Below are 14,944 nucleotides of genomic sequence, written 5' to 3' on the forward strand. Positions count from 1 at the left end.
AACAATTAGTTAATGCATTCGATTAATGTGTGCATTTAATTCAACTTACCCGGAGATCCACAAAATCCATTCAAGTCCAAACCGGCTGAACCGAACTCAAGACCTCCAATCGCTTGTTGCTGTTGCTGCTGTTGTTGTTGCTGCTGCTGTTGCTGCTGCTGTTGTTGTTGCTGCTGTTGTTGCTGCTGCTGCTGCTGCTGTTGTTGCTGCTGCTGCTGCTGTTGCAGCTGCGGAGACAACGTCTGCATTATTGCACTGCTTTTAGCATTATTGGAGGACTGAGGTGCCAGCATGATGCCCATATCGCTGCCCGTGGGCGAAATGATGCCCAGGCTAACGGGTGAACTTTGCGGGCCAAGGGAACCGTTGCCACCACCGAGCAGACTGTTGAGATTGCTGCCAAACTGCTTCTGCTGTGTGGCATGCCGCATTGCCTGTATGTGCGTCGGTGATGTTGGCAAACTGGGTCGCGATTTGGCTGGCGATGGCGAGCCTATGCGAGTATAACAATTCACACATTAGTATAACAATATATAACAAGAGACATGTGAATTCCGTTTGATCTTACCCAGATATGCGTGCGGTGATAGCGCCAAACTGCTTTGCACCGAATGCGGCGGCGATTGATTCGAATAGGGCGGACTGAGTCCCTGCTCGTGACCCCCATTAGCCAAACCGCCTCCAAGGCCACACAGCGTATTTGTGCTGCGTCCCCCGCTCAGGCCCATCGCCTGTCCGTTCAGCATTTCTTGCTGAAATGGCGAGCCCATCGAATAGCCATAGGTGTCCAGCTTAATCATGTCCAGACTGTTGGCTGGCAGTGATTGCAGCGATTGTGCATTCTACAAATTATATGGTATAGAAAATATGATTACTTTCTCATTCAAATAAAGCTATCAAGTATAACAGTTTGTCAATTATATTAGCATAATCATTTTATAGTCAGTTAGAACATTATGTCAAGTATAACAGTATATAACAGCAAGTCGAGTATAACAGTATAACAGATTTAAAGTTTTGTTTTCATTAAGACGACATGCTCAGCTATGACATTCAACAGCACGAGTATAACAGCATGTCAAGTATAACAGTGTATAACAGCATGTCGAGTATAATAGTATAGCATATTTTCAGTTTTGTTTTTATTTAGACGTACTCAGCTATAACATTCAACAGCATGTCAAGTATAACAGTATATAACAGCATGTCGAGTATAACAGTATAACAGATTTATATTTCGTTTTATTTAGACGTGCTCAGCTATAACATTTAACAGCACGAGTATAACAGCATGTCAAGTATAACAGTATATAACAGCATGTCGAGTATAACAGTATAACAGATTTTTATTTTGTTTTAGTTAGACGTGCTCAGCTATGACATTCAACAGCACGAGTATAACAGCATGTCAAGTATAACAGTTGAGCTTTTCTCGATATTTATGCGTCACTTAGTTTATGCAACTTACTGTTATTAGCAGTCAATGTCCATGTAAACCCACTAATAAGTCAAACTGTTATACAGTGAAAGAAATCGACACTTACCTTGATGCAATCCTCATAGCTCGGCGGCTGTTTCGTTCCGTTGTTGTTCGGCGGCGCTGCCATGGCATTCGAGTACATGGAGCTGGTGTCGTAGGGACTCGGCAGATTCACCAGATTCCCATTCCCATTCCCATTCCCGTTCGCATTTCCGTTTCCGGCTTGCGCTGTTGACGGCGGCGGCGAGTCCAGATCCGCACAATTGTTCACCGTTGGCCCCGTCGCATTGGCCAGCAGCTGTCCGGCACTTAAGCCGTTCATGGCCTTTTTTGATGCCGCGCTATTGCTGTTGTTGTTGTTGTTGTTGCTGTTGTTGTTATTGTTCTGATTGTTGGCCTTTTTTGAGCTGGCCTTGCGACGCAAACTGCCCATGTTGGCAGCAGGATGATTGCCCGATGCGGCATCCAGACCATTGTCGGGACTATTGCTCTCAATGAGCTTGGCCTTCTTGGCCGCCTTCTGTTTGGCCGCCTGGCTGCTCTGTTTGCCCGCTGCACCGCCGGCAGCGATAACCGTTGGCTGTGTGATCAACTGTGGCTGCTGGCCCGGTGGTGGTGAGCCGATCATCGCCTGTGGCGTCATGCTGATCATTTGCGGGGAGCGTGGCACATGCTCATCGAGCAGTCGGACAATGTCGTGATGCAGTCGCTCGCTGGCAACGTCGCGTGGCAGGCGATCCATGTGATCGGTGATCTCGCGATTGGCAAAGTTATCGAGCAGTGCCTTGCAGGCCTCGTAGCTGCCCTCGCGGGCGGCGAGAAACAGTGGCGTCTCATCCTTGTCATCCTGGGCATCTCGATTCGCATGATGCATCAACAGAATGTTCACCGCCTCCGTGTTATTAACGGCAGCTGCCCAATGCAACGCTGTCTTGCCGGAATTATCGGCTGCATTGATGTCCGCATCGGCAGTGATCAGATCCTCGACCATGCCCTCAATGGCGAGACGGGCGGCAAGGATTAGTGGTGTGGTTCCGTCATGCATGCGTGCATTCAAGTTCGTGGCACGGTTACGCAACAGGATCTGGAATACACCCATGGCATCGGCGGCAACAGCCGCATGCAATGGCGTCCGTCCCGTGTTATCCTGACAATTGGCATCCGCGCCAGCGTCGAGCAATCTCTTGGCCGCATCGGCGCGTGCATAGCGAGCAGCCAGGTGCAGAGATGTCTCACCCGTCTTGTCCATGGTGGCATTGAGTTCGGCGCCCTGCGCCAACAGATCCGAGATCACCTGGGCGGTGCTATCCTCATTGCTCTCCACATCCTCGCCGCTGTCCAGGCCACCGCCACGGACGGCTGCAATCATCAAGGGGGTCAGGCCACAGGGACCACGTGCATCCACATCGTGTTTGCCACCATCCTGATGCGCCGGCGGCGTCATTATGGCACGCACATCCGCCACATCGAGATGTGCCTGCGACCAGACACGTTGATCCGCCTCCTCGTATTCACTGACCATCGTATGATCGCTGGCATAGCCGACACTGGCCAAGCCGGCGACACTGCCGCCACCCAGGCCACCCAATCCGCCCAGGCCGACACTGTTGAGCTGATCGCCACGTTGTCGTTTCGGCTGTGGCATATCCGATTCATCGTCCGACCAATGGCTGCCACCGCCAACTCCAATTCCACCGGGCATCTGATGAGCCTGCGCCTGGGCGAGTCCCACCTGCTTGTTGAGGTTCCTCATCTCCTGGCCGTGTGGATCACGACGACGTCGCGACATGACCGCCGCGGCAGGCGCACGAAAACCTTCGGGGAACCAGGTGACGCCATGTGCCCTCTTTCTCTGGGTGCTGAGCACCATGCCGAAGAAGGCCAACGCAATGATGACCAAAATGATGCCGGTTATAACATATTTGACATTTGCCGGCGACTCGAAATCATCAGCCGACTCTCCGGGACTCCGTACACCACGGACACTATAAATCGGATAACGATTCGCAAACGTATGCTTTGCAGCGGAAGCGGCAAGGAATTCGGCTGCTTCGGTGGCACGATTGAAGCATTCCGTGCACTTGCGATTATCAATCTCCAAGTAGATTTGTATGCCCGTCTGTCCATCCCGTTGGGTGTAGAGTATCTTGTGTTTCCGACCGAATTCCGAGTCCTGTATGTCGGACATGGGTGAGGTGCCCTTCCACGTGAAGATCATGTCATTGCCATCCGCATCCTTTTTCACCCGCACCGTTGTCCTCAGCACGTGACTCATTTCCCGCAAGAACTGCGCCTGCTGCTGTCGAAACTCCCGTATATCCATGAGCATGACCACGGACATGGCGCCCTCGGCCAGCTGCGGTGATTGCTCCGATTTCTCACAGTCGAGGCCATCCCAACTGCACTCGGCATTGTTGCAGCCGTAGTCGCAGTATCCGTCGCCGTAGTGCTTCTGGCAATACGCATCGTAGACGGCCGCACAACGTTTCAGTTTCTGTTCACAGTCGCGTCCATCGTAGAGGCATGCCGCATTGTTGCACTCCTCGTTGCATTGGCCGTCCATGAAGACCTTCCAGCATTGGGGCGCTGTGCAGTTCGCCCACGGATTGATGCCCAGCGAGCAATCGTTGCCATCGAAGTTGCATGCGTATGTGTTGCACTCCTTGTTGCATACCCCATTGCTTTGCTTTTCGGGGCAACCGCGTTTCTCGCACATCGCACGTTGCTGCTCCAAGTCCGCATCGTATTTGCCAGCAGCGTTGAGATTGTTGTTGGCATTGCTGTTGCCACTGTTGCCATTCGCTGAGCCAGTGTTGCCACCTGGATTATTGCCACCTGACCAGCCCGCATAGCTGGCATCATAGATCTCGCAACGTTTTCCCGTCCATTTGCTGGGACAGAGGCAATCGTAATCACCCAGCAGATTGTCACAAGCGGCACCCTGCAGACAAGGATTCGGTTGGCATTCGTCCAGCGTGTCCAGCTCACAGTGCTCACCCGCTGTGCCGCGACTGCATTCGCAGCGATAGCCGCCGGCATCGTCAATGATGCAGTTGCCGGCCCGACACGGATTCGAGTCGCAATCCTGGCCGCTGAACTCGCAGTTCTTGCCGTAAAACCCTTCCGCACAGACACAGTGGTGGCCACTCTGCTTGGTGCTACAGACGCCGCCATTCTGGCAGGGCGAGTGCGCACAGAAATTCACCTTATGCTCACAGTGACGTCCCATGTGGCCGGGACGACAATTGCAATGATAGTTGTTCACCAGCTGAACGCAATCGAGTGTTCCGGCATTCGAGCACGGATTACTCAGACACTCGTTGATGTCGCCCTCGCAACGAGCGCCCACAAATCCGGGTGGACAGGAGCACTCAAAGCCACCGACCCGATCGATGCAGCTGCCATTGTTGTGGCAAGCACCCGGCTCGCAATCATCATGATTCAGCTCACAAATGATGCCCAGTGTGCCGGGCGGACAGCTGCAGCTGAATCCCTGGACCAGATCATGACAGGTGCCGCCATTCTGGCATGGATTCGGTGCACAATCATCGATATTCAGCTCACAATTCTGTCCCTGGAATCCCTGACGGCAACTGCACTCGTAGGCACCAATCAGATCCCGACAGGTGCCACCGTTCTGGCAGGGCTGGGAGGCGCATTCATCAATGTCCTGCTGACAGTAGCTGCCCGCATAGCCCTGACTGCAATAGCAGACGTGACTGTTGCCATGATTCTTGCATGTTCCGTTGTTGCACAGCTGCTTCATGCTCAGTCCCTTCCGCTGTGCCGCATCCTGGCAACTGATCGTCTGCACATCACACAGTTTTCCCGTCCATCCCGAGGCGCATTTGCAGTTGAATTGATGCTTCAATTGGCTGCAACTGGCGCCATTCTCGCATGGTGATTGGGCACACCAGTCCACATAGTCGGAGCATTGTTTGCCCGTGAAACCGCTGGGGCAGTGGCAAGTGTATTCGTCGCGCTGCTCGTGGCACGTGCCACCGTTGAGGCAGGGCGCGGAATCGCATTTGTTCACCTTGTACTGACAATTGGCGCCACTGTAGCCGGCGAGGCAGCTGCAATTGTAGCCATTGATGCCATCGACACAGCTGCCACCGTTGAGGCACGAACTCTCCGTGCAGTCCTCATCATTTGTCTGGCAATTCATGCCACTAAATCCAAGTGGACAGGTGCACGTATAGCTGTTCACATACTGTCGACAGGTGGCGCCATTCTGGCACGGCATACTCAGGCATTCGTTGATATCCGTCTCACAGTGTTTGCCATCGAAGCCATCCACACAGAGGCACGAATAATCACCGATCCCGTCCAGACATGTCCCGCCATTCTGGCATGGAAACGGCGCACAATCATCCGTGTTGATTGCACAATCTCTGCCCTCGTAGCCCTTGGTGCAGAGGCAACGATACGAGCCGGGCACATTGAGGCAACTTGCCCCATTGCGGCATGGCGAACTGAACGCACACTCATCGATATCCTCGTCACAGTAGCGTCCCTTGTAGCCCAGCTTGCAGGTGCATGCGAAATCCAAGAAGTTCGGACTCGGCGTACACTTGGCGTCATTGCGACAACGATTGCTGGCACACGGATCCAGTTGGCTCTCACAATTGAGTCCCGTAAATGGCACCTTGCAGACGCACTTATAGCCATTGACCTTGTCGATGCAGGTGCCGCCATTGGCACAGGGATTGCTCAGGCAATCATCAATGTTCGTCTCGCACTTGTGTCCCGTATAGCCGGGCATACACTGGCAGCTGAAGGCATTCAGTTTGTCAAAACAACTGCCGCCATGCTGGCAAGGATTACTCGCACACTCATCGATGTCCACCTCGCAACGCTTGCCCGAATATCCGGGCGGACAATGGCAGATGAACTCATTGATGCCATCCTCGCAACGACCATCGTTCACACACGGACTCGAGGCGCATTCATCGACATCGCTGAGGCAACGTGCATCATAGAATCCACGGGGACACTCGCACTTGTAGCCATTGACCATGTCCATGCAGACGCCATTGTTGGCACACGGATTGCTCGCACACTCGTTCACATTCAGCTCACAGTGCTGGCCGGTGAATCCGGGCACACAGCTGCAGGTGTACGAGTTGATGCCATCAACGCAAGTGGCACCATTGTTGCACGGATTGCTGTGGCATTCGTTCACATTGATCTCACAGTTCTTGCCACTTGTGCCGGGCTGACACTGACAGATGTAGCTGCCAACACGATCCACACAGTGTCCACCAAATTGACAGGGATTCGATTCGCATTCGTTGATCTGCTTCTGGCAAAGGTAGCCCGTAAATCCAGGATCACACAGACATTTGAAGCTATTGTCGCCATCGATGCACTTGCCACGATGACACGGACTCGAGTCGCAATCGTTGATGTTGATCTCACAGCTGGCACCCGTATATCCCGGCGGACACTCGCAACTATAGCCGGCAATGGAGTCGTGACAGATTCCCGTATTCCGGCACGGCTGAGATTGGCAATCATCGATGTTAATCTGGCAACGGGCACCCGTGAATCCCAAGGCGCAGCTGCATTTGAATCCATTGATTTTGTCGTGACAGGTGCCATCATTTAGACACGGATTCGACTGGCACTCATCGATATCGATCTCACACTGAGTACCCGTAAATCCGGGCATACAGACGCAACGAAACGTACCGGGATCATCCAGACAGCTTCCCTCGTTCTGGCACGGATGCGATTCGCATTCGTTGATGTTCGTTTCACAGCGTGGTCCCGTGAATCCCTGCGAGCAGTTGCACATAAACGAGCCCGGCGTATTCACACAGATCCCGTTGTGTTCACACGGCGATCCCTGGTCACATTCATCGATATCCTCGGAGCAATCGACTCCTTTGTATCCCGTGGCACAGGAACAGGCATAAGATCCATTTATCGGACTCGTATCACAAATGGCATCGGAGTGGCAAGGATTCGAGGTGCATGCATCATCCAGATGGCACAACAGTCCCGTCTTGCCAGCCGTACAGCGGCAATAGAAGCTGCCAACTCCGTCGATACATGTTGCACCATAGAAACATGCCGCCTGGACGCAATCATCAATGTTCTCGCTACAGTCGCTTCCCGCCCAGCCATTCACACAGATGCAACTGTACGTTCCGTGCGTGTTCGTGCATGTCGCGCCATTCTGACACACTGACGGACGGAGTGCACACTCATCGACATCCACGTCACAGTAGCGTCCCGTAAAATTGGGCGGACAGTTGCACCGATAATCATTGATACCGTCCACACATGTGCCGCCATTTTGACAAAGATTTCCCGGACAATCGTCGATATTCAGATCACAGTTCTTGCCCTCGAAACCTACAAATAAATCAAAAAATTTTTATTTAGTTTGTGATGAATTAGAGATTATTATATATATATGTTATGTGTCTTAATGAGTGAAAAATATTATTATTATTATTATGTATTATTGTAAATATTTTGTAAGTGAACTCTACAGCAGTATCTATCTCCGGAGTCAAAAATTATAGAAAAATGAACACGTAAAAATTAATTGAAAAAACACTAGATATCTTAAATATTCAAAGAGTCATTTAGTCGTCTTTCCATATCAATAAAATATTTTCGCCAATTTGCCAAATAATTACGGAAAGAGCTCGGTGAGCTACTAAATGCTCACCCTTGATTTTATCAGACGTTTAAAAACTGAATAAACTTGTTATATATGGATTCTAATCCTTCTAAGCAAATTGTTTATCAAATCAAACAATTAATTAATTACATATTTTAAATTTAAATAATATTTTACTTAAATTCATAATATTTCCTCCCTAAATATAATATGTACATATGTATAGTATAATAGAAAGAATGTTTAGGAAAGTTTTTATTTCAACATAACATTTTTAAGCAAACTGTTTATTAAATATCATAGAAAAATGATCGAAAATGTTAATACTATTCTCTTTTAAATGCAGTCTGACAACGCTATTTAATCAAAAAATAGATAATTCTCTCTATTATACAATGAAATAGATTTGTACAACCACACGTGAATATTCGTATTAGTAATTTAAGCTCTTAGACATATTAGTCTTCCTGCTTGGCTTTTTAAAGGAATTGTAAAATATTTTATTTTATAAGTCAAGATGGATTTGAATAAGAACTTGGATTCAAAAGGACTAGAAAGATTTAATAAAGGTTTTTTTTTTTTTTTTTTTTTTAAAGCACGCAAAACGTTGACAAATTCCCATTTTTTTCTAAAACAAAAACATAGTAAATTATGTTTAGTTAAAAGGGTCACACTGTTGTGGGTATGTGGGAGTGTGAACATGTTTGTGTGTGTGTTAGACATGTGAACAAGTATGCATGTGTGTGCTCAATGAAGTGCATAAACAGATTTATGGACAACAACACAGCATCATAAAATGCTTCAATAAACGAAAACGTTTACAACAACAACAATAAAAACAACAGCAACAACAATAACAACAACAACCACTGGCCAGGGCTGCTACAAAAAGTGGTTGCCAGGCAATGCGAAGAAGGCGCACAAAGCGCAGACAACGCTTAAAATATGTCTACATAAATATGTCTGTATGTATATAAAAATGTACATAAATCCATACACACATAACTATGCTTGTATGTATGTGTGTGTATGCAGCTGTGTTGCACATGTTTTGGCAGCCAGATGGAGCTAGGAGAGAAGAGGGAGAGGGATCAAGAGAGCGAGAGAGAGAGAGAGAGAGAGAGAGCGCGCACAGACAGGTAAGCCAAGAACAACAGCCGGCGCTCTTTTGCTCTCTCAAAAGGTTGCGCCTGCGGCGACATACATACATACATGCATTCATCAACACATACAGACAACAAACAACAACAACAACAACAATAAAGCCGTCGCGCCGCTGCGCATGCGAAGCGAATGAGCAAACAAAATGTAAAGAAGAAGAAGAAATAAAACAGACGCTCGCATGCGCATATGTATAAGTATGCATGCACGTGTGTGTGTGTGTTAGTGTATGTATCTGTGTGTGTGTGTGTACAACACGTCTTTGGTTGTTCTTTCCCACGGTCTCATATCTGGCCAGGCAGCTATCTGAATGCGCGCCAAGCAAACGAGCGCAACGAGCGTCGTCCACGAGCGCCCTCGTTTCCCCCCTCCCCAATCCACACACACAGCGACAGAGAGAGAAAGAGAGAGAGAGAGAGCAAGTTAAAGCATAACAGCAACAACAAATGTTGTTTATGGTGCGCACCAGTGTTGCCAACTCTTCAGGGCCTTAAAAAGCCGCGTCAAAACTGAAAATTACCTAGAGACTTTATAACTTTTTTCAGTTTTAAATTTAAAATTGAACATATAGTATATATATATATATTCAAAATTTAAAATTACCTAGAGACTTTATAACTTATTTCAGTTTTAAATTTAAAATTGAACACGTAGTATGCATATATTTTTTATTATTTCATCTTTATTAAACGATCTAAATATGTATTTATACGAAGCCGAAAATGGATGCTTTAGATTTGTGATGAAAAATGATCGAATTTTAATTTTTTATTCATACATTTACATATGTATTCCCCAAGTTTTTGATTATCAATAATGAAGATACACATAAGTAAAAACCACACAAGAAAATCAATAACTTTGTTTTTATAAAATATATCATTTAAAAAAATGACCTAGAAGTGTTTAAGTTTTGGGCATTACCGAATTTTTTTAGTTTGATAAAAATTAGGCTTCTATGAAATCAAAATAAATTTTTATTGAAATGACAAAAAAAAAACTATTTTGACATTGTACATGGAATTACATTTTGTTGTATTTTAAAATCCTTGCCATCAACAGCTGTCAAAATTTACAGAGCACAAATGTATTGAACAAACATAAATGATGATTATCATGATTACGTTCAAGTATCATATCATATCATACCAAGTGTAAATGTACTTTGAGGGGATATTAAATTTGTTGGCATATTCATAAAATCATGAAAAAAGCATTGGATGAATTTTTAAAATTCTCTTCTTTTTGCATGTTTTTAATATAACTTTTTTGATCGTCTTGCCGCTAAAAACAGCTTTTCAAAAGTTGGCAGCACTGCTGCGGACTGCTACTGTGACTTTGTTAGGGCGAATTCGGTTCGTTCAGTTGTCGGCACGCCTCGTCGCTCGGTTCGGTTCGGTTCGGTTCGGCTCGGTACGACTGAGCATTCGGCTGGGCTCGGCTCGGCTCGATCGAGTTTTCTACTTTTATGTTCGGACTTCGACTTTGTTCATTGCGCTTTACTTTGTGCTTCATTCGAGGAATTAAATCGCACTTTATGTCGATCTCCCCCTTCCCGTCAGCACCCCACCCTTTTACATACATGCGCGCCCTCACTCTCTCACTTTCTGTCTCTCTCTCTCCCTCTCTCTCTCTCTCTCTCTCTCTCTCTCTTGCGCTCTTTGACGCTCACTCTCTGCTCGCCCACAGCTTATTTTAATGGCTTTGCCTGACTTGGTCGCTATTCACTTCGTTTTGGTCTTAAAAGAAGGGCCCAAAAGACACACACACACACACACACACACACACACATAGCTATAGCTTGTTGTGGCAGCCCAGTTATTGTCATTGTTGTTGGGGCTGATCGATTTTGTTATTGTTGTTGTTGTTGCTGTGCACAGTTTTTTTGTGGGCATTTTTTTTTATTATTATGTATTATGATTATGTGTGTATGTGTGTGTGTGTTTGTCTTGGTTTGGGGGACTGCAACTTGTTGCCTGTAGACTGTGGACTCTGTAGACTGGAGAGTGGCATTTTCAATGCATACTTTTAAAAATAAACCAAGGCAGGGCAGCAACAACACCAACAACAGCAACACCAACACTGGCATCTGTTGATCTGTTGCACACATGTTTCATCTATATACACACACACACACACACAGACGTTGCATGCCACATTCGTTGACGTTACCCAGTCACTTAGTGGCACTTTGAACTCTAGCCAATAGTTGCTCCAGTGACTCTCAAACTCCCAAAGCAAAATTTAATTAAACGTTGCAAACGAGAAAAAAGAAAAAAAAAAAACAAGACACTGCTCGCTAAAATTATGCAGCCCAGCCTACTACTATGTAATTTTCTTATTTTCTTTCCCCATGTGTGTGTGTGTGTGTGTGTGTGTGCCCATTTAAGTCAATTGACTTGCAACAATTTGCATGAGTTGTTGGTCCGTTGGGTCAATCGACGACCTGTGACAACAGCAACAACAGCAACAACAATGCGACGAGAAGAAGCTTAGCAACAATGTTGCCCAGCAATGTTGCCAAGCAATTAAAAACGTAACAAAAGAGAACAAAACAAATTCCATTCCCATAAAGTTTGCAACTAGATTTGTGCCAAATTGCGATAATAATTGAAAACTCAAACATTTAGAGTTAGAGAATTGTGCTGGCAACAGTTATCGATTACTGCAATGACTGTTATCGAACCCAGTCGTTCTTCTGAGTCATGACTCGCCACGAGCCAAGCGTTGGCCCAAGTTTTCAATTGCTGCCCACGCGAAGGCAAACTCGTTTGCTGGCTAACCTCCCTCCCCCCGACACCTCTCACCTCTCTTGGTCTTCGCTTGCCACAAGGCATTATACATCATTCATCAGTTGCAAGTTGCAAGTTGCAACTTTTAGCCCAAAAGCAACGCATCCCATTTTGTGTGCAGCATATTCAAGCTGTCTCACTCTCTCTCTCTCTCTCTCTTTCTCTGTCGCTGTCTCTTTCGCAGTCTCTCTTTTCTTTGGGATTGTGCATGACCTCCTTAGGGCGTAACTGCGCTTAAGCATCCCAACGTGCAACGTGCAATGTGCAACGTGCAACGTGCTACGTCGATTGTACATCATGGTCCGTGGCTGATTTATTTGTAATTTGCTTGGGCAGCAAAGCAAATTAAGCCCGCGCGCTCGATTTTGATGCCTTTGACTGAATCGACTTGTCCTGATTGAAGTGGAAGCTGGGCAGGGGCAGGGGCAGGGGCAACGGCAATCGGTAGCGGTTTGGGGGGAAAAGGGGGAAGAATGGTGCTTGAGATGGGAAACAAGTTGCAAAGTTGCAGCTTTTGTTATGGCGGACTGCAACTGCGGTTTGTGCCGCCCGTTTTGCATAATGAGTGCAACTCCGCCCCTCTTTCCAACAACTACAACAGCCACAACAACAACAACAGCAACATGAAAATTCCCATTGGCATCTCCCGCGCTCCCATCGTGATGTCCACAGGGCGCTTCGTGTCGTGTTGTTAGTTTCGACTCGTTTATTGTTGCTGTTTGCAGTTGCTTTCGTTATAGTATCTGTAATTTCAGTACATAGTTGCCCAACACTGGCAGAGTGCACAAAAGGCGTTATAACATTGCCATTGCATTATTGCACACACACACACACACACACACATACTATTTCTATTGTCTGCGAAAATTCCTTCAGTTGCAGTTTTGTTTTTCCGCATAAAATGGCCGGCATTTGGTCACACTTTCACACGCTCAGCTCATTAGAATTTTTGATTGGGCGCAATTAAAATGAGCAAAAACCCCGCCAACCCCAATCCCATTCCGTCCTGCTCCAGTCGGTGTCAAACTGTGCTCAGACTGACCAACAGATCGACAGACAGAACGTCCGTCTGTTCACTGTTCATTGCAATTCACTAACTAACCCTGTCCATTCCCATTGCACCACCACTAACACCACCGCACCGCACCGCAATGCAATGCAATGCGGTCTTCTCTTCAATTGAGCGAATTAAATAGCGCACACACTCACATACACACACACGCACACACACACAGAGCCATAAATATGTAAATGCTGGCAATTTACATGCTCAAATTGAATGGGCGACAATTGACATAAAATGTGGGAGCAGGGGTTAAGGGTAAGGGTATTCAGCAGCATACATCACTTTAACCATTGACACTGACTTCGATAACAAAAAAAAAGTTTATCGATCGCGTCAATGGTGGGATTCCTGAAACAGATTCGCATTTGGTTTCGTTACAGATTTGATTTCGCCGATCAGCTGCTCCATACAAAATGTGTAGAGTTGACAGGCAATATAAAAAAATAATACGGAAAGTAACCCTAAAAGATTTCACGAAATCAGTTTTGAGGCTGATTTTGTTTTGATTTCATTTCGATAGCAATATTTGACCGCACTTCATGTTTGTCTACATTTTTTTTTGCGATTTTAATATGGCAAATGTTGCAAGTTTCCTGTATTTTTAGAAATGATAATTAAATAACTCTATATTTAATGCAGAATAAATACTATAGATGTCCCAGACGGATATGACAGCTAGGAAAGAGCTGTGAGAATTGAAGCTAAAGCACGAAAATGGGTATAAAATAGGAAAAGAAGCTGATAATGTGAATAATTGCAGCTTAAACAAATAGTATTGATCTAATTATACTATTCTGCAAGTAAACTATTAATAAAATGTGAAAGAAAAAAAGTTTTCACACTTTCATTTGTCAATTTATGTTTTCTCGGCTCTCGAAATTAAAATCAAATCAGTATGCAAAAGGGTCGTTCCTAAAACTGATTCAGATTTGCTTAAACGAAATCGAAACCAAATCCGAATCTTTTTCTAATGTTATATAGTTCTTCAATCGTTGACACTGACTACGATAACAATGCTAATTTATCGATTGAACCACTAAACTAAATGGAACATATGACAGTATAACAGTCAACGATAAATACTGCAGGTTTACAATATTTTAATCGTTGACCCATCCTTCAGTAACAAAGATAATTTATCAATTTTTCCTTCTGAATAAAATGATATAAAATTATACATATAGTTTACAATATAAGATCATAGATCATCGGATTTTCTGTCTTTCTTTTGCAGTCTTGGCAATATTTTGAGAGTTTTGGGATCTAAGAGATAGCTACAAAAATGATCAAAATATAAATGTTTATTAAAAAAAAACGTAGGCAATTGAAAATCGACTTTCTAGAATATAAAGCAATTTATCTATTCCGATCTTAGCTCAATGAGCTTTTAATCTAGCCATGAACTGATAAACATATTAATATAGTCATTAACTTTCATAATGATCCTTACATGAACCTTACTTTAAGGATGTTAAAACAAATGCTGCAATTGTAGTTCACTAATTTATGTTACCGATTTCACTTATACTTGATTAAAATTAATATAAACACTTACCACGTGGACACTTGCAATCGTATGTGAGTCCGTTGGCGCGACATGTGCCACCATTTTGGCAGGGTGAGGGGGAGCAGGGCTTGTATTTGGTATCGCAATCCTTGCCAGTGTAACCAGCGGGACACATGCATCTGCAAAAAATTGTGGAGAATTGTATTAGAAGAGTCAGAGTGATGGACAAACGGTAATTTGGTGGCAGCAACAGCAACAGCAACATCACACGAATAAGACCTCCGCTAGTTAATTGCAACGT

The 14,944-nt window shown here is 45.6% G+C and overlaps 1 protein-coding gene across 1 annotated transcript in view; it reads right to left on the minus strand.

Moving 5' to 3' along the window:
• Window positions 1-14,944, minus strand: part of LOC117782823 (neurogenic locus Notch protein) — a 47,961-nt gene that overhangs the window by 1,433 nt on the left and 31,584 nt on the right. Inside the window, exons 5-8 of the mRNA XM_034619873.1 lie at window positions 14,692-14,822; window positions 1,545-7,843; window positions 569-842; window positions 50-493 (exon numbers count right to left, since the gene is read on the minus strand). Of these exons, the coding sequence (XP_034475764.1) occupies window positions 50-493; window positions 569-842; window positions 1,545-7,843; window positions 14,692-14,822 (7,148 nt within the window). The remainder of the gene's footprint in view (window positions 1-49; window positions 494-568; window positions 843-1,544; window positions 7,844-14,691; window positions 14,823-14,944) is intronic.

Source organism: Drosophila innubila, chromosome X (genome assembly GCF_004354385.1).
Source record: "Drosophila innubila isolate TH190305 chromosome X, UK_Dinn_1.0, whole genome shotgun sequence".
In the NCBI taxonomy this organism is placed as follows: Eukaryota; Metazoa; Arthropoda; class Insecta; order Diptera; family Drosophilidae; genus Drosophila; species Drosophila innubila.